This window comes from Tiliqua scincoides, chromosome 1 (genome assembly GCF_035046505.1).
Source record: "Tiliqua scincoides isolate rTilSci1 chromosome 1, rTilSci1.hap2, whole genome shotgun sequence".
NCBI lineage: Eukaryota > Metazoa > Chordata > Lepidosauria > Squamata > Scincidae > Tiliqua > Tiliqua scincoides.
The window spans coordinates 150803408-150824887 of record NC_089821.1 but is presented as its reverse complement, the minus strand read 5'-3'; the positions used below and the strand labels follow the sequence as shown (position 1 = coordinate 150824887).

General features: G+C 41.1%; 2 protein-coding genes across 3 annotated transcripts in view; one reads left to right on the top strand and one right to left on the bottom strand.

The window, feature by feature from the left end:
* The window catches only part of CTNNA1 (catenin alpha 1), an 82552-nt gene that overhangs the window by 43320 nt on the left and 17752 nt on the right, over positions 1-21480 (bottom strand). The window lies entirely within an intron of this gene.
* LRRTM2 (leucine rich repeat transmembrane neuronal 2) lies at positions 761-21407 on the top strand. The gene is made up of 2 exons (XM_066611794.1): positions 761-1969; positions 21267-21407. The coding sequence occupies exons 1-2, from the start codon at positions 761-763 to the stop codon at positions 21405-21407; spliced, it is 1350 nt and encodes a 449-aa protein (XP_066467891.1).

The window sequence follows — 21480 nt, the reverse complement described above, 5'->3', positions numbered from 1 at the left end:
CAGCACATAAGCAAATGCATTTCTGTACCGTAACCCTGAAAGCTTTTCAGCAAAAGCAGTCGAGCGACTACAGAAGCTTCTCTCAGCAATAAGCCACCCATCTGCCATCAACAAGTTAAGACAAAAAAGCCATAGCTGTGGAAAGCGTTTCCAATTAAACAGCTGTATACTGTAGTATAAAAACGGAGAACTCCAATTCAGCTCCAATTCAGGAATTAACAGACTTGTCATAGGAATTCAAGGAAATGAAGGCAAAAGGAATATTTGAGAAGAGAGAGATGTGAAGAATTTTACACTTCCATATCAGAGGATAGCAGAAGTAAATTATTCAAAGGTTGTCTACGTTAGAGCTTTTAACAGACTCACTGTGTTGAGTCTAAAAGTACGACTGAATGCAACCTCCAACGTTCTCAAAAGAATGGGTAAGTTTATACATTGATTTGTTGTATTATGTGCAGTCAACCTTGCTTCAGAATTGCACATTTAGGTATCAATAGATTTTTTGTTCAAATGCCACTTTCCAGTAGCCTTATGAGTAATATCAGTAGACAGATGCTCATACAGAGGATTTGTTTTAAATGTAAGGGACCTGAAGCATTTTAATGCATGTCATGTTATCTGCAGCAATCTTTCTCCGTTATGTTGTAAGTATATATCATCTGATAAGAATATCCTATTTTGTTGTTTCCTTGAATTATATTCTGCAGGCTTACATTTCAAGTGGCCATTAGGGGCTCCTATGCTGGCAGCAGTATATGCAATGAGTATTGTTTTTAAAATGCTGCCTGCCTTGGGCACGGCTTGTCCGCCAAAATGCCGTTGTGAGAAGCTGCTCTTTTACTGTGACTCTCAGGGGTATCACTCAGTGCCAAACACCACTGACAAGGGCTGTCTAGGTTTGTCATTGAGGCACAATTTTATTATGGAACTTGAAGGGGATCAGTTTGCAAGCTTCAGTCAACTTACTTGGCTTCATTTAGACCATAATCAAATTGAAACAATAAGAGAAGATGCTTTACAAGGACTGTATAAACTCAAAGAATTAATTTTAAGTTCAAACAAAATCTCTTATTTGCCAAACACAACTTTTAGTCAACTGCTTAACCTGCAACACTTGGAGCTCTCTTTCAATCAATTATCCACTTTGCATCCTGAGTTGTTCTATGGCCTTCGTAAACTGCAAACCTTGAGTTTACGTTCCAATTCCCTGAGGACTATCCCAGTCCGTCTCTTTTCAGACTGTCGTAGTTTGGATTTTTTGGATATGAGCACAAATCGCTTGCGAAGTTTGGCACGCAATGGATTTGCAGGATTAATCAAACTGAGGGAGCTTCACCTAGAGCACAACCAGCTGACAAAGATTAACTTTGCTCATTTCCTACGGCTAAGCAATCTGCACATGCTCTTCTTGCAGGGGAATAAAATTAGCAACCTGACATGCGGGATGGAATGGACTTGGGGCACCTTAGAAAAACTAGACTTGTCTGGAAATGAGATCAAAGCCATTGATATGACAGTTTTTGAAACCATGCCTAATCTTAAAGTACTCCTAATGGATAACAACAAGCTAACCACTCTGGAGTCCAAGGTTTTATATTCTCTCACAGCCCTAACTACAGTGGGCCTCTCCAGCAATCCCTGGGAATGCAGCCCCAAAATATGTGCATTAGCTACATGGCTGAGTGGTTTCCAAGGTCGGTGGGAGCACTCCATACTTTGTCATAGCCCAAACCACACCCAGGGAGAGGATATTCTAGATGCAGTTTATGGTTTTCAGCTTTGCTGGAATTTATCAACTGTTGTTACCTCCATTGCTACAAGTTACAGAGCTCCAACGACAGAATACACAAAAAGGATAAGCTCTTCAAATTTCCATGTGGGAGACAAAGAAGTTTCAACTACTACAGGCATAGCCATTACTACAGAAGGACAGTTGCCTGAGCCAAACAATGCCATCTTCACCCAGCAGGTAATTACAGGAACAATGGCTTTATTATTTTCTTTCTTTTTTATCATTTTTGTAGTGTTCATCTCCAGGAAGTGCTGCCCTCCCACATTAAGAAAAATTAGGCAGTGCTCAATGATTCAAAGCCACAGGCAACTACGATCTCAAACACGACTACATATGTCAAACATGTCAGATCAAGGACCATATAATGAATATGAACCCACCCATGAAGGACCCTTCATCATCATTAATGGTTATGGACAGTGCAAATGTCAGCAGCTACCATATAAAGAATGTGAAGTGTAATATCTACAGGTAATCAAAACACAAAGCAGATAAACTTATTTTAAATTGCAGGGACCCTACACATGACTGATTTTTACAAGTGTTGACAAAGCTGAGATTTTCCAGACTACTTAACTGTTTTGAGTGATGCAGTATTTAGAAGGATTTTAGGTTTTGGTTTCTGCTTTTTTCTTTTTAAATGAACCCATATTTTTCTGTGTTAAAGCTGCAACGTTTGCAACAAATTTGCACTCCTGATGTTTGAAAGTCTAAATATGTTCAACCCAAAATATGTAAACTGCTTCATGTTATGTAATTACATGTGTAAAAAATTTATTCTCAAGTGTCCAGATTTAATTTAGAAAAATGGTCTGGATGAAAAGAGATGTAGGTATATGTATAGGACCCAGTGAAGGGAGGACATTTTATCCACTGATGCACTGTAGCTATGATCCCCAACATTTCAGCTGGCTCAATTTTCTTTGAAGTAGATTTAACAGGAAATTTTTCATAAGCTGATTCTCAGACTTATGATCTACTATGGAAAGGTGCAGAAGGGGGATTTTCCAGTGTACTGAAGCATGGAAAAAGATTAAGTATTATTTTTCTAACTATATTGAGAGTTCAGCTTATCTAAATGTGTTCCAGATTCAGAATATAGCTGTTGACACTCCTGAATAAACCAGGATTATACTCACTGCTTTGAAATATCAACCTTCTTCAACAGTCACTCAGCAGAATGCAGTCTGGTCTTGAAGATATTAAATACACATCAACTTATTAGATTTGTCTTGACTGAATGTGTCCCATTAAAAGACTAAGATCCAGTACATAATGAAAAAAATCAAACCATGTAATGGTTTTTAAAGTCTAGGAATAGAAGAGTCAGTTTTCTCTCCAACTATTCATCAAGACCAGAAAACTAATTTTATGCACTAAGTACTGGTTTCTCTGGAGACCAAATTAGCTCTTGCAGTACAAGTTCTCAGACACCATTGCGAAATCTCTATCTTAGAAGATTTATACCTCAATCCTAAACCTGTTTATTCAGAAATAAGTCCCACTGATTTCAAAGAGACTTACTTCCAATTAAAAATGCTGGGGATTGTACCCTAGGAAGAGTCAGAATATTTTCAGGTTGAACAGAATACTGGGCTGATTTGAATTACAACTGTTTTTGGGGAGAGGAAGAGAGAACTGCTATTTTACTTGACAGAGTGTATTAAGAACCATCATTTAAAATTACTAGATCAATTAATCTGATAGAAATTCTGGATAGACTACTGTATCCAGATTGTGTTTATGGAATTTTATTTAAACTATGTAGATACACAGTAATATCTCAGATGGGGGAGACTATTTAATGTAACTGTTCAAAAATCATAAACATGTTACCAAAGCTCTGAAATTAGGAAGAAAAATGTACATATGTAGATCTAAAATATCATACAGACAAATATTTACAGAGGGAAACAAACCATGGTGCTTGAATTCCTTTAATCAGTATAGTGTTACTTGTGTGCTGTACTATGCTGCAAAGTTTTCAAGCCAATTAACATTTGGTCAAAAATTCATTTTTATATGCGTAATATCTTAGTGAAGTACTTGGATAAATATTGCAATGCTTTAATGTAAGTGAGTAGTTTGGAGACGTGCAACTTTAAAGCCAATGATTCCAAAGCCCACTATCCATAAGCTTCAGCTTTCATATTGGCACTATTTTAACTTAAGAGGGTTCCCTACATAATTATTTTTCTATTAAGTCTGACTGTTTATTAGAGTGAAATCTAACATATCTCTCATGTAGTAGCCATTACTCTTAGCCATATACAGTACATTCTATGCATCTGTATAAAGGGAAATTCTCTCTGCATTTGAACACTGCAGCAAGACACATGATTTAGTTTCATAGGCAGCCTTAATTACATTGCAATGGCTTAGATCCTTAGTTGCTCTTGCATGACCAGAAGGAAGGCACTTCCATTTGTGCAAGGAAGAGGGCAATTTTCACCAAAACTTTCTGCAACCCTAAGTGCCAGAGGGTGCCCCAACTGTCAAGCACAGATTTTCAGGGGGTCATACAAGCCTCCAAAGGAAAGGGGGCAAAAGGAGTCCTACCAACAGATCCCGATTTCATCAGTGGAAATTAGGCTACAAGCCTGTGTACATAAACGATCAAAGGTAGCCTATCAATTTCATCTAGATTAATATTCAACACTTGCAAATATTATACAGTATTCATTATTTTACTTGATATTATTTTACTTGATAGAACTATACATCTATCACCTCTTACTCATATACAGACACACAATCCCCATATGCAGACACACAACTGGGAACCAGTTGTGCATAGCCATGCAAGGATAAAACTTAACACTACTTGTCTTCAATAGTTAACGAACAAACTTTGCTACCACAGAAGGTATTATTTATGCCTCATCATACTAAGTTGCAATTCTACAGAACTTAGTGGAGAATGGGAAACAATTCCAGTTATGTAAACATGTCTGTGGAAACACCTAAGACAGATACAAGATCAAACTCCAATGATATAATTTTCATCCTGTAGGACAATGGTATTCAGACTGGGGTGTCATGACACCCCAGCCTGAGGGCCCTGGCCTCTGTCCCCTTAAGGGCAGGGCGGGGAAGGCAGCAATGCAATCCCCAGGATTGCGCCGCTAATGGGGCTGCAGGGACTGGAATGTACTCACCAGTCCCTGCAGCAGACTTCCTGGGATGCGGGAAGCCCTGCACGAGCGCCTGCAGGGCTCCCCAGTAGCCTGGAAGTGAAAGTGGAGCGACAGCGCTCCACCTCCGCAAAACCAGAAGTGAAGCGCAACCGCTCTACTTTCACTTCCAAAAGGCTGGGGAGTCCTGCAGGTGCTTGTGCAGGGCTCCCCGCATCCCAGGAAGGCTGCTGCAGGGACTGGTGAGTACATCCCAGTCCCTGCAGCCCCCCTGAGCAGCACGATCCTGGGAATCACATCACTGCCTTCCCCCTGCCCCCGCTGCCTCCCTCCCTCCCCCGTAAAGACTTAGTTGTTCTCAAACTCACCCAGAGAGTTTGAGAACCACTACTGTAGGATATCCTCAAGTGAATATGATCAGATATTCTCTCATTAATTCAACACCTTGATGCTACACATGGGAACCAACATTGACATTCAAGAAGTGTTTGCAGCTGTGTACGGCAATCATCTTATTGGGCATCTCAGGCATATAGTACCATAATTTGGAGTTTTAAATTAGGAAGAATTAACAAATTTCTACTACATTTATTAGCCAGTCAAACACTTGCAGTTGCCACCTAACCCTTTCCTTTGTGATTTCTCTCACCCTTGCTGGATTTCGCAGAACACACCAGCAAAGCCTTGCTGCTACTGCCACCACTACTCAAAAGTTCAGCAAAAAGGGATTTTTGTGCTGGAGGTATGCAATGGGGTGCTTGTCACTGATAAGAAATCAAGATTAGGGCACTCTGGATGAGGTTGACATTTTGTCTTTCCTTTGAACAGTTCAGTGTGGAAGTACAACCTATTGTCCTTCTGTCATGGTAACTACCTTTTTTTTACTTTAAACTGGTACCTGCAGCTGATTGGGCAACTCACTCCCTGCTCATACAACCTTGGGATTCACAAATGTTAGTTTTTACATTACTGCAATGTTATATAGACATGTCATATTTTGCTACTTTAACCAAAAGCTATGTGGGTTACTCAGCATGAACTTGCCATTACTCCAAGTACAAGTCAATAGCAAGTAACACATTCATTGTTAAAGAGAAACACATGGCCTGCATGATAGATAACTGGCAGCTATACAGAGATAATCTTTCACCAATAATAAGCTGTATGCAGCAAGCCTACCCCAGTAAGTTAAGTTTGGCATATGTCTAAATTAGAATTTTCCTTTGTGTCTCTCAAAAGAAGATATGTTCTTGTCTGGCAAACTGTCTTTAAGCCATCTCAAACATTGAATTTTATGTTCCAAGAGTTTATTTTGGTCACCAGAAAGAACATTATGAGGGCCAGTTCAAACTGTGGACTGCAGTATCAAGGAAAGTTTTGCATCTGTAAAAAGCCATCATACAGGATATTCACCTCAACCAACAGCAATCCAAATACCATGAGTGGCATCCCAAATAGTACTTCCACCATTGGGAGCTGACTGTGCCAACAGAAGTTTTTACATAATGGAAGTAGCATTGTAGATCACTCCCTTTGTTCAGAGGAAACTTCTGCTAGCACAGTGAGCTCCTGATGGCAGAAACATTAGTCAGGATGCCACCCAAAACCTTTAAAGAAGACCGTTCATAATTTGGCCAAGACATCACTTGCTGAATATATTAATTGAGGAGAGATCCAAGTGATGTGCACACAGGTGTGAAGAACCAGAAGCATAATCTGGTGTCAAGCAGCATCCCCCCCACATCCACCCAAGAGTAAAGCACTACAGGTTACTTTTACTGGCCCATGGTTTTTATCTAGAATAGGGCTCTTGTAGTTTTTACTTGATGATGAATAACAGAAAAATGAATTTACCCACCAACATATTTGCTATAGTGGATATTTTAAGATTGCTCTTGCATATTTCCCAGAGAAAGAATCAAGCAGAACCACTTTTTATTCATGAAACTGCCCAAATCCCTAAGCAAATGAGTTCCTGCCTTTACTTCAGAAAGCTAAGGATTCCTGTAAGCAATGTATAGTATTAGAAGTTATTGTTGCATGTGGGAAGAACAAGATTAGGTTAATCATGTTCCAAGCACCACAGTGCTTTGCACTTCAATAACAGGGAGTTTGCTACAAAACCATTTTACTCTAATTGGTTGCAGTGCCGAATGCTTTTGGAATTACACTTCCTAGTCTGTAATAACCACAGTTTGGAGGCAGTATCAGTCTAGAGGGCTATAACCTCTTAAATGAGACTCATTATTCAATAATCCAAGTCATACCACCAAACAAGAGCAAAACGGTAGCCACATCTATAATATAAATTTCTCAAAATCTTCTGCAATCTACATTTGCAGTTCAGAATTTCTGGGATTACTAGAACATTTTCTAGAATTTTTCAACAAATGCCGAGAACCAATAAACAGATTCTAAATGACTTTTGTTAATGCTGTTCCAAGATGCATATTCTTGTGGAGGAGAACGATTCATAATGCAGTTAAGTGCAGTGTACAAAATTACATTAAAAAACCTGTGTATACTGTTAAAAAATAGAAGTTGGCTCTTTTTTTTTAAACAGAAATACTGTCAATTTGACCTTTTTGTGACAAAATCCAACAGAACAGCAGTCTTCAGGGAGCAGTTCTGTTACATCTGCGCTTAGCACACAGCCTAGCTGGGAAGGTCCTGTACAACCACATAATTTTACTTCAATTTCAACACATTAGATTTGTTTGCTGCTTTTTCACTGCAAGCCTCAATATGATATCTTCCATTATATTTCAGTGAAATGCTACTGTTAAGCTCTCTATTAGAGTATGGCTGTTGTGTTGCTACCAATGCAATTTATCGACTTAGAACAGATTAGGCAAGTGGAAAATCCCCACACAACAGTTATCCCCAGGTCTGTTTAGGATTTTAGGAATAATGACTGTTGTAGGCTTTCAAATATTGAAATCAGTGCATCTAAATATGAACTCATGCCAAAGTATATAGAAGCAGAATGCTTATGAACAATTTCTGTGAAGTGTAATTTCTTGTTTTGTATGTTACCTTATGGAGGGGAGTTTCTATTCATACTACTAGGATCCAAAATTGAGCAGCTTGCTTTCTCTAGCTGCTACCACTATATTCTGCCAGGCCGTTCCATGTTACAGAGCAGGTATTCCACTAAACCAACCATGTCAATAAGGGAATTTACCAGATCATTTCTGGACACCATTATTCTGTGCTGTGCTAGAAAGCTCAAGGAAACACTACAATGCTACATTATTTTAGCACATTAGTATAATTTTACTACTGCTATCTGTTTCATTTAGCATAATTTTTGCTATCAAGCCTTTTTTAAATCTGAAAAACTGATAGCTCATCTATACAGGTTTAAAATTTGCAAGATTACTCATCAGAACACAAAAGTGACAAGAATATTTTAATATCAACATCACATTCTCCCATTGGGGCTCAAACAGCTCTGAAGTGGGTGTCAAAGTTTTTTTGGGGGGGGCGTTAGTACTACCCAGGCACTCAACCCTCCTGCTGTTCTTTGCTTTACAAGCCAATCTTGGTAGAACTGCCACCCTGTTACAGTCAGTGTCCCAGGCCAGGGAAACTGGGACGCTCTAGGCTTTGCTCTAGCTCTTGCAGGCATTGGGCTCCTTTCGGCTTTGCAATCCAGTTGTCAAGACTCTGGACTGCAATGTACATTACTTGGCAGCTTGACCAAGTGACTAGGCAGGATTCTGGACTCCTGATCCCAGGACACAACAACACAAGCTGGTAAAGATATTTTAGTCTATTAAGAAAAAAAGGTTACACAGACTTAAAGGTATTAAGGCAGCAATTTGCAAGAGTACAGGCAACCTATGAAAATGGTTGGCCAACCTTCAGTCTCGAAAGACTATGGTATAAGCCTACAGCACCCAGTATTCCCACACGGTCTCCCATCCAAGTACTAACCAAGCCTGACCCTGCTTAGCTTCCAAGATCAGACAAGATCTGGCATGTGCAGGTCAATGAAATACATCAGTTTAAAATAACAAAACTAGCTGCCTAAACTTAACTATCTCTCACCTGGGTCAGAAGCCACAGAAACACAAGCTAGCACCCAGGCTACCTATGAGGCCAGTAATCCATGATGGACAAAGGAACCAGGACATAGGCTGCAACCCAGACTCTTTGCCTGAGAGGGAACACACCACACCCCTTGGGGTTTGCTTTTATCTCCTTATACTGATAATTATAAGCTGACTGAATAATTACTGCATTGACCAATCAGGTTGCTTGATGACTACAAACTTCTGGAAGAAGGCTAGTTGCTAATGCTCCTAATTCTTCCCCCTCCCATTTTCAAGTGCATAGCAGTGGTAATCATCATCTGATAAGAGTTCCTTACCTCCATCTGCTCTCTTATTGGTTCCCTCCTTGGTACCTATCCTCCCTAACCACTGAAGGACAGATTGCACATTCTAATTGCCTACTTTCTCACAGCTGCAAAGAACTGGTGCAACTAAAAGCTTGGTACAGACTTGGGCCTAGATTTAACTTGTTCATGACAGTGGGTCACTTGTATTCTACAAGACATACCCCCCCCCCACTCGCCTATTTCCGTGCAACAACTGCTGTAAAATCCCAGGAAACTCAGTGATTTCTTTTAAATCAAGTTCATTTCCAGTCTAAGTGGTTAGACTGGGTATAAAACAAAGATTCTTCCATGTTGATTTCCACAGCTGAACAGTTTGTCTGCAACAGTAATTGATTAGGTTGCAGAAGGGAAACCACTCACTTATTCTGTTCTGAAGTCATTAAAAAAAACCAAGGTTATTTGTTTTTACTTAAACAAAAATGTTTCAAGTAAAGTGGGTGAAAGATATTCCTGCAATTTGTAGAATTTCTCTTGGGAGAAATTCAGATCAGAACTGAGGCTAAGGGCCTTAGACCTTAAAAACCTTCACTTGCATGTTATAAGTTTCAGCTGAACAAATGTTATGAACAAGACAGTGCCAGAACACAAAATACTAAGAAACTGAGTATTTGGACAAGAGCTGCATGTTGCCCAATTATTAAAGACACCAGCTATAGTTCTTTCAGATTTGAGGACAATACAGCAGATATTCCTTAGCTAGAGGCCTTTTTGGAGGATTCAAGTATTTTTTTAACCTGACAGTCTTCTGACTAACATAATAATAATAATAATAATATACAGTATTTATATACCGCCTTTCTTGGTCTTTATTCAAGACTTTATTCAAGGCGGTTTACACAGGCAGGCTTATTAAATCCACGCAGGGATTTTTACAAATTGAAAGAAGGTTCTCTCTTTCAAGAACCACCACATTCAAGATGTTACACTCCGATCTGGTTTAACATTCTGGCCTCCATCCTCCCACGCTCCGAGCAGATGGAACAGCTCAGCTGCAGCTTGCCAGCTGCTTCAAGGTCGCACGGTGCCGGTGGCCTCGAACTGCCGACCTTGTGGATGTTAATCTTCAGGCAAATGGAGGCTCTACCCTCTAGACCAGACCTCCTGCCCTGTAGACATGGTCTACATTGGCTGAGATTGCTAACATTTGACCAGCTTGACATCACTGACTTCCATTTTAAGAGTGCAAATTCCATTCAGTCACAGTGATGTGAACTGCTTTGTTACCTACACCAGTGTTCTTCAAAGTAGTGGGTCACAAGATACTTTTCAGTGGATCACATACTTTATAACCATAATTTCACAGTTTTTTAAATACTGTATTATTTGTACTAAGTACAGAAATAGGGCCATGAGGGCATGTGATATTACCGCATTGGGTCATGGGAAAAAAGTTTGAAGAACACTGACATAGACAACAAAATTCAGTTGTCCTTCCTTTCCAGCTTGCTTAACTAATGGCTACCCATTCATATTTGTGCATGCAAATTCAAAATGATCCACATGAATTTCCCAGTTCTGAGTCAGACTAAGCTCCAAGAGACACAAGTTACATATTGTTCCTGCAACGCTGTGGCATAGTTAAGGGGATTCCAGGGGCAGCAATCACACTGGGACACAAAATGTAGGGGGGCAACAACCTGAGCATGACACTGGTGGCCAAACTGTGAAAACCTTGGTATTTTTGAGTAATACCATCATGTTCTATACCATACGATGCAGAATTTAATGCAGAATGCAATGAAAAACTACAACAATCTCTATTCTATCAAAAGTTATAGCCACATAACCTGAAAACAAAAACTGCATTATATAACAAAAACTGGATTTTCTTAACTCAAAACTGACCAATGAGACTGATTGTTCCAAGAGCCAATTAGGTACTATTATGATACAGCAGGGAACCAATAAGGTGTTAACAGGAGTCAGCTCTCATTTCTGTGCATCATAATACAGTTACCCCTGCTAACTGGATAAAAAGGCACTTTTTCAAATGGTGCCCCTCTTATATTTAGCAGGGGAAGAATAACTGTCTCCCTCCATCCCAGTACAGTGTCACTAACCAATAGGGGGCACACTTATTTACTTAAATTTTATTTTGTCATGGAGGTGGGCTACGAGATCTTTGACCCCCAATAGCAGATGCCTTAGCTATGCCACTGGCTGGGGCAAGTTGGCAGTGAGCTGCTGGGGGAGGAAGTGGATTTTCCCCCATTTTCACTTTAAAAGCCCAAATGTGACAACGCTTCTGGGATATCATTGTGAAGTTGGCACTGGGCTGCACCATCATTAGCTACACCACTGCTGCAACAGCTAATTTGCATTAGCTTAGATAAGAAAGCTCAGCAACACTGGACTTCACCAAATGGTTTGTCACAAGCCCTCTCTCTGACTACCTTTAGTGCTTACAATTCATAACTGGTGGTCCACATCACAAGGTGAAAGTGGCTCCTCCTTGCCAAACTGAATAGTCCCTTGCCATTAAAAAACAGGGCTCTAGTTTTCCAGGATATCCTTGGCAGATTTCTTTTAGGTTAGGCAGAATTACTTCTTGCAATGGGATAAATCCCATCTCATTTGACATTCACCCAGGGTCAATGAAGGCTGGCAGCCTGGTTCCTAGGCCCCTGAAATTGAAACTTGAAATTAAAACTTGAAACTAGATAAACGCGCATGCTCTGTTCCTTTTCAAATATGACAAGACAAAAGGATTTGCTTTTTAAGATAGATTTAGAAATTAAAATCTATTTCAAGTGCACTGTTCCCACTAAGCTGAGCAACTGCACAACTCTAAACCAAGTCCTGCACTGCTCAGTTCTGTCAGCAACAACTGTGAAATCACTGCTGAGCTCTACACATCAGTAGCAAAAGTTAGAGGGAACCCTGTTCATAGTTCTCTAAACCAGCAAAACGCCAATAGTACTAGAGCACCGATTGTAAAAAGATAGGTAATAACTTACTGCTACTTAGCCTTTCAGTGCCACACATAGTCTCCAACATTTTTTAAAAGCTCCTATCACTAAGAAATGTGGATGAACTCTGGAAGGCTCAAGGTGTGTGGGGGGCTGATCCACAGTGCTAACAAAGGCCCACAAGAGCCAGCATAAGGTAGGGAGAGAAGTTTCCTTCTCCCCATTCCCTTTATTTGCAGCAGCACCAGTTTCACTTCACATCTTCAAGACAACCATCACAGGGAGAAAGCAGCTCCAGTCCTCTGAGGGTTGTGGGACCACTGCTGTGAGGGAAAGAAACAATAACCTAATGACAGCTGTTTACAAACATGTTGGATTTCGGGGTCTGTTCTTAAGTTTGGTCCCAAACCTATCCAACTTTCCAGCACTAATGCAGTCACAACACAGCCCCAAAGTAAGAGAACAAACATTCCCCTATCTTGAGGAGGCCTCCATGACTTCCCCCACAGCATGCAGTGCACTCCCTGTAGTCACAGTCAGTACTGGAAAGTTGGACAAGATTGGGCCTTTTGTAAGCATGGTATTGTCCCCTATCTGCTGTAGCTTTCAGTTTTTACTCAGGACAAAGTAAGTTTCATTGCAGAGCCTCCCTACTCTGCGGAATGGGCCGCAGTCCCGAAGTTGGGGCTGAAAAGTGTTGCTTGTACGTAAGGAAGCGTCTGTGTATTTAAAATGAAATCTAAATAAATGTTTAGTAGCCAAAGTTTAAAAGGCTAGTAAGTTACATAGCTATGAATCCCAAAACCAGTGTGGAATTCTGAAAAAAGCAGCAAGGTTTCTGAAATAATCTCCTGGCCCTCTCCCAAATGCAATATCCACTGCCCAGCAAGCTAATCCAAAAGTTCAGAGAGAGCTGTAGGAATGTGCTAATATAGCATAAAGACTGCAATCACACATACACAAGATAGGGAAGTCTGGTAAATACACCATAAGGATCTCCAGCCCAAGATATCTGTTTGCCTGCTTCCAAGATAAATGTGGATGACTATGTCTCTGGTTAGGAAAGGTGCCTTAGTCACCATTTGCTGCCCACTGTGTCTCTTATCTGTAGGCTTCTTTCTAGCACCATTACACTTCAAAGAAGTCTGAAAGATTGTCCAGAACTACACTTGGCACTTTACCCATTTGATGCAGCAATATGTGCCTGTACTTCAACCCCTCCCCACACACATACTAAGAAGAGAGGAAGGGAATGAAACAGTCACTGTTAAACACTAGGCTGCATTTTTCAACTTCCTCTTGAATTAGGTGTTTATGTAGACTAAGTAATAGATTGTGTAGTTGCTCTCCTTTTTTCTCCTCATGATGAAGAAAAAGAACATACATCCAGGGAGCTCCACCATATTACTTGGTTGGGCAACCACAGCAGGCCTTGTCAGAATCAAATCCCCTTTCTCTTTGGCAAGGACAGAACAAAACATTAGTATGAACTGCTTCCAAGTTATCGTTGGCTAGCATGTTGGCATCCTTCAGTCTCGGAAGACTATGGTATTGCGCTCTGAATGGTGGTTCTGGAAGAGAGTGTCCTCTCCAGTGAACAAAGCCTGGGTAAAGCAGATATGGAGGATAGAGTTATCCATGCAGCAAATCCCCCCTCTCTGCGTAGCTGAAATGGTCCAATGGAAAGGCAGAAGCCAATACAGTTGATTCCAGCAGTGTCGCAGGAGTTGCCAGAACATGACAGTGTTCAGTCATGAACTGGCTCAAGGACTCTGGCTCTGGATTTTGCCTCAAGGTTGACTCCTGAAGCCTTTTCCATAACTGGATGTAGCCACAAGGCAGTGGAGGTTTGGGATCAGAGTTTTCCTTCTCTCAGATGAGCTGCCTTCCCCAGCTAACAAGTCCCATCTACCCGGTGGCTGTTTAGTCGCTTCTTACAACAAGTACAGCCAAACCTACGACCTATTCTTATCCCGCAGGGGTTTGTCGCTGGCTAAGTTTTTTATATATACACACAACTAAGTGAAGGGCTTTTTAAAAGCCTGGCACACTGTCAGGAAATCCTCTTAAGGAAGCATCCAAAGCTACAGTGGTGCATCAAGGCCAAGGTATGGAGGACTGAAGCTAATAACTGCTGTATTTAGTTGAAGTGGGAATGACACCTCAAAGGTAGAAAAGAGGTGAGAGCAACATGCCACAACTGTTCAGGTATGCAAGACAGGAGTCATATGCAATAAACTGTTACAGGTCTCATACAACTGTTTTTACACGCACGTGCACACACGCACATGCACACACGCACACTGTACGAGGAACATCTATGTAGAATACTTAACAGATTTCTGGAGAAATTAAAGCTTGCTGAACTAGCCAGTTTCATTTTCTGGATAATCACTGAACTCTTAAACTGGTTATGACCAATTTATTTTGTATTTAAAGCAACTCTGAATTGTGCTAGTCTAATGGACCAATTTCATGCCCAGCAGTTAGCAGCATGGAGAATGCATAGGAGAAAGCTTCCAAATACACACTGCACCATGTTTCAGACTAGACTATGTACAAACTGCAGAGTGAATTTGCTTCTACTCTGCAAAGTAGCACTGCTCTCAAGTGAGCACTGTGTGTCTGCATGAAGTGCCTAGAGTTCAGTTGTTTTTTTTTTTTAAAGTCTCACAAGCATGCACTGAGACAGTCAGGTCCTTCTGGACTATAATTAAGGCCATTTATATTTTTCTGTACTACCTGAAGACTACAGATAATGATCTACCAAAATGTCAGAAATGATCTACCAAAATGTTTGAAGAGGATGAGATTTTTTTGAGTTCTATAGGGGGTAGGGAAGAGAGAGCGAGCATACAACACGTTATTTTTGTAATTTTCTAAGTCACACCACACAATTTCGTTCCTTGAATTCTTCACCAATATTCTGTTTGCAAACACTGTGCTGAAAAAGCTTCAGTGAACTTTTCAGGAAACACATTGGGGAGGGGGGGAGAGAACTGAAAAACTCTCATACAGAACAGCATGTGTAATGCTTTGATCCCAGTCTTTACTTACAATAGTAGAGAAATTAAAGCAGAGGCTGCTAAACCTATACTAATGAACACTGAATAAATTCAAAAGAGCCCAGTACACATGGGTAGTGACAGAAGGAAGGTCTACTGAGGCATGTTGCAAGGGCCCATAGCCATTGCAAAGACCCCTCGGGTCATGGCCAGGAATAAGCTGAGAATCTAGAGCAGCGCTTTCCAAACCCTGGTCCATGGGCTGGATCCGGGGTTTGGAAAAAGGCCCCCCCCGCCATAAGCGGTGTGTACCACTCTGCATCCCTGTGCCCAGATCAGCTTAAAAGAAACGCAGCACCATGGCAGAACTGTAAGCAATGCTCGGGATAGGGAGGGCTTTTTCCAGACAGTGGTTTCTAGTTTGGAGAGCGCTTATCTAGAGCCACATGACTTGATTTCTTCCTAGATTAAGAAAGTCTAGTGTAATCACACAGCTTCTAGTGTCCTCTGCCTGTACAGTACCCCTGTGATCAAACTGACTGGTTAGGAGGAAGACAGCAACCACCTGCATGAAACTCATGCGAGCAGTTCCTCCTCCATCAGCCTGTCAGGTTGATTGTAGGGGCCCCCTACAGATGGAGGAGACCCAAGAGCAGGCCAAGGCAGCAGATGACAGGTGCCTAAGGCCATCTGCCTGCCTCTACCCAAGGAAGCAGATAGGTGGAGGGAAGAGGGAGTCATGCAAGATCGTGTGAGTGTACACAAACAAGCCAAGAATCTGGCACTGACTGTATAGCATACACATATTACACTACTGATTGTACACTCCTAGGAGCAGAGATTTATTTTTCCCTTATGTTAACTCTGCAAATATAGATTTTTGGTAGATGTCTATTTTTAATCATTAATATTTTATTCCCATCTTCTGCTTCCTATTTTTATCCAGTTGCTGACTCATAAGTGGGCCACCTCTTTCCAGCAATGAATGGGAAGTCCTTAGAAGCTTCTGTTGTTCTATTAAGGGCTTTTTGAAAGTCTCTACCATCCATCCTTATCTCTATATTTGATGCCCTTGAAAAAGTTAAGATTCCCTTTTGCAGATGTTTTGTTCCTTCTTCAGCAAGGACTGCCTTTTATATACTCAATGACTCTACCCTTGTGAGTACAGTCTTCCCAATACTTAGGACAGAAATTGGGACCACTGGAACTGTACTCTGTTTATTAATTTGCATGTAGCTTCTCCATGCAAATTAGCTTCTCAAATTCTTTCCCTACTTGCCATATCAATCTACATTTGTTCTGCCAAAAGTGGTGTCAAGTTTTTCCTTTATTTGGAAAGGATTTTTACTTTTTACAAAGGCACCTCCTTGTCTCATGTTTATGCAGTTTGCTACAAGCCCATAATGAGCCACAATTCTTTCTGCTTTGCAAAAATACTCCTCAAGCTGTTCTGTGACACAGATATAAACTGGCAAGTAAACTTCTAATCTTGCAAAGCTTTACCAAAGCATTGTAAAGCAGAGAGAATCTGGAGAAAGCAGGGTCGAGGCACACAGTAGTCTGTCAGGTTTCTAGCTGCTCAATAACCATTGCTAAGCCAGTTTACAATGTGCAAATGTTTCCTGTAGATATGGTTACAATCACTGAATTTTAAAATCAAAGTGCAGGTATTTCAGGACACATTGTCAAAAAACACGTTTTGTGCTGAAAGTTTACATGATGTGTGTCAGGGCTACACGTAGTTCAACAGAAAGTCTACACTTTAAGCTAGATGTATATTTGTGAAATCAAGTCAGCTTCCATTTCATTTCTAGTATTCGTTACAGGGGTTAGTCATCTCACAGCCCAATCCTAATGGGGCTACCTGTCTCATAATACAGTGATGCCAAAACTGCCACCACTGTAACCTGCAGAGCCAGGGAGGTAGCTGGAGGTCTCCTTGGGGTAAGGAAGGGCTTTTCAGACTGGGGCATCACGACCTGTGGGCCGTGGCCTCTGCCCCCTTAAGGGGCAACCTGGAGGCAGCGGAGCTCTAGCTGAGGTGGGGCACGATCGCTCCGCTTTCACTGCTGCAGTGAGCCCTGGAAAAGGTCGCACCGGGCTCCCCGCGCCCCGGGGGGGCTGCAGGAGGCTTGGGTAAGTGCACCAAAGCCCCTACAGCCCCCTGAGTGGCACAATCCTGGGGATCATGCCATTGCCTTCCCCCTGCCCCCGCTGCCTCCTCCCCGCCCCCCCCCCCACAAGCACTTACAGTGGCTCAAACTCTCCACAAGAGTTTGAAAACCACTGGGGTAAGGGAACATTGGTTCCCTTACCTTGGATTGGACCCTGGCAGCGTTTATGGGTCTACTTAGATTTGTGCCAGCACAATCAAGGCCATCTATTTCAAGGCCCTGCTTGAAGCAGGAAAATGTGGAAAGTAAAGAATTTGATTCTTTTTTTCCAGAGATCTGCATAATTTGGAAGAACATGTTGGTTAACCTGAAATAGCTACTGAATTGTTTTAAGTGTTAAGGTAGAAAAGTGTCTGTCCAGAGTTAGCCTTTTGTAAGGTAATTTTAATTATCACGTGAAATAACTCAACATGCTCACTAATCAAGCAGGCAACAAAGGGGTTTGAATGCAAGTGTTACTGTCTACAAGCAGAATTGCAAATTTTTTTAGCAAGTATAAGGATCCAGGGGTGGAATACCTCTTTAGACCAGCTCTTCTTTTCCTTAATAAGTTATCATGACACTTCATGCCTGGGGTGGGCAAACCCTGGCCCAGGGGCCATTTGCAGCCCTTGGGGTCCCCCAATCCGGCCCACAGGGAGTCCCCAGTCTCCAATGAGCTTCTGGCCCATTGGGGAATGTTGGAGCCCATGCTAATCTGCGACTTCTGGTCATGACCACCAGACACAAGCAGCGGGCCAAATTACAGTACTCATGTGCATTCAACTCAAGTTGCACTTAGGACGCCAAAAATCAAATCCTACCACTACCACAGCATTGTCAACTGCAAGTCTAAAAAAAGAGTGTAATAGTGCCCTACATCACATGATTATTTGAGAGAAAATAGAATGTATTTCACTGTCCCTACTGCCCATTGTAATGCACTGACCAGTAGTACATATTTTCTCAAGCATATCCAGATAACTCAAAATAGTCACTGCGATTGCTACAGATTTTTTCTTCTCCCACCCATTGTTTCTCCCTCCCTCTTCCCTTTATTACTTCCTCATCTCCATATTTTCCATCCCTGTTTCCAGCCTCTTACCTATGCCAAGTCTTGCCCTTTTCCAAAGAGAATTCTTAAGCCCTCCAACCAGAAATCGTTTATAGATACAGGTGGGGCCTCAATAACCACAAGGGATCCAGCCTCAGACCCTCCACAGAAAATGGCTGTTTTGGCCCCTTTAAAGCCTTTGAAGGCAACTGAAGCTGTGCTTCAGTCATCTCCAGAGGCTTTCTGAAGCCCACAGAGGCCACATGCATCTATCTGTGGCCCCTGCAGGCTTCAGAATGGCCTAAAAGGATGAAAAAACATAACTTGGAAACTGGAAGTGACTTTTTAATATCTTAAGGCATTGGGAGGCCTGGGGAAGGGAGGGGCCTCCTAATTATAAGGCATTAAAAATGTGTCTTCTGGTTTCCCTCTGGAAACTGGTCGCATTTTTCAGCCTTTTAGGCCATTCCGAAGTCCACAGAGGCCACAGGCAGATTGCTGTGGCCTCTGCAGGCTTCAGAAAGCTCTTTGGAGGCAACCAGAGTGCAGTTACCATCACCTTCAGAGGGTTTTGGTGGAGCCAATCTAACCTATACTTAAGCACAGGACTACCTGCACTAATTAATTTGCTGACAGCAAGACCAGATCTATCCAATGTTATTGCAACCATGCTTTTCTACACACACATTAAACATTATTCATTCTGGTAGCAAAATTATACATCTTCCTGAATGGGAAATGTGCCAAAAAAAAACTACTACAGTCAAACAGTCCTCTAAGAAACCAAACAAGTTGCTCAAGCCAGTGACGTGAACCATGTAGCAGCCCTACCCTTCCACCAGAGCACATGAGAAAGCTGGAGGGACAAGATCCTGCAGACCCAGAGATACTTTTCTAGTCAATTCTGCAGCCATCAGAACTTTTGCTTTTATTTTTAATTTTCCTTCAAAAAGTCTACCAATTCCTGTCTTTTTACTAGAACTAAAACTAATTTTCCCAAAGATATCCCCCCTTACAGAGTTTTGATGACAATTATTCTGAATATCTGGTACCACAAAGCCTCTCATAACATTGTCAATCTGATTCAGGAATTTAAGCACTGCAAATAGTGCTAAAACTAGCAGTTAGGAAACAAGAACCAAAGGATCCAGAAGGCATTTTTCCTATTGGCTAGAGCAGGGGTCTCTAAACTTTTTGGCCGAAGGGCTGGATCAAATATCTGGCACAGTGCTGAAGTCTGGAAAAAAAATTAAATATAAAATTTAAATACATTAGAGATGGAACTTAGATGAATGACTGGAATGAATGGGCTCAAATGTCCAGGATTTCTCCAAGCACCAACACAGCCCAAGAAATAAAGCACATACACACTTAAATGGACACCCATTCCCCCACCCTACAAGCACAACTCTGGTTGTGTTTGGTCAACTGGGCCAGAGGCTCTCAGGAGATGAGAGGCTGGCCGCGGGCTGGATAGAGACTCTCTGCGGGCCGCATCTTGCCCCCAGGCCGGGGTTTGGAGACCCCTGGGCTAGAGTATCTGTCAATCACAATGAACAAAGAGCCCTGTAACAGATTAGTATGAAAAGCAGCAGTATTATGGGAGGTAGTATTACTCTGGTTCTGTATATGTCAGAAGATTCAGCTTCTTACATTTATTGCACTGCAGTATCAAATATAGTAGCAGTCAGATTACTTGCAATGAAATTTATGTTCAACCCAATAAGTAAATTTGATCTGAGATTTAAAATCAAAATGCTGAATTATGACAAAATTGAATTTTATTTTACTATTATCACCATTTGCTAGAACTGTAATCTTTACACTCTAAATGTAATAAAACAGAAATGGCTTTTATGCAAATAGATTTCACTGATGCTATGTCCAAACCATTCTTTTAGCATATCCATTCTTTCTTCAGTTATTAGTCATTCAGCCATTTTTATTCTTATCATACAGATATATGACTGTCAGTAAGCATCTGTTGGGCACGTAAAAAAACACACATCTACTAGGATATTTCTGCTCATCTTCAGAACCTCAACAGGATGCTTTACATTATTCCCCAGAACATCCTTTTCTACAGCGAAGCCACACTCATCTAGAGACTCAAGGAACATAGATATTTGTCTAGAACTGGTACGTCATGTGGCAGGTTGGAAGGGACTGTCATTGAAAAATCTCACACTACAGAATGATTTGTTTTCTACAGAAAAAATTACATTTATATTGCTGTGTATTTCAGAAGAGAAGTTGCTACTTTAAATAATGGTGGCATGAGCTTTCATACCTAAAATGTATGAACAAGATATGAAAAGGAACTATATAGCATACTTTGACATTCCACTACAGTCTTATCATTTCTGTGAACTAGCATTATGTAACTACTGTCCCATATGATCTTTCCCTACAACTTAAAAGTTAATTGCAACTGCACTTGTTCAATCCAACAGCAGAGCTTGCATACATTTGGTGGAAATACTACTTCAGTCAAAGGATCAACACACTAGAATATCCAGCAACTATAGTGAATGATAATCTAAATGCAAATTCTGTAGCAACATATACAACTTTAGTTTACATTTTTTTTAAAATCATTACGAGGAAGATAGTTGCAATCTTGCCGATTTACTTCCTCATGTTAGATTTGAGCTGAAAATTTAGATAATGAAGATAAAAGATTAGAAAAATATGGTATATCGTCTGACCTCAGTATCCATAGAGGATCTGTTCCCAGATCCCTACAGATACTGAAACTCATGGATAATAACTGAAACCTGAGGATAATTAAATCTTTGTGTTGCAATTCAACAGGGGCTCCGAACACAACCAGAGAACACTTCCGGTCGAGTCTGGGAGTTCCAGCCTCCATTACAGGTTCGGAACCTGCGGTTAGTTCAAACTGCAGGTCCCAAATCAGCATATATGGAGGTGGGACCTGTATATAGACTGTAGAATTATGCTTAGTTTAGAAAAAAGACTGACAGATGACAACTTTACCAGGAGTAAAATACAGGACAAACTGCCA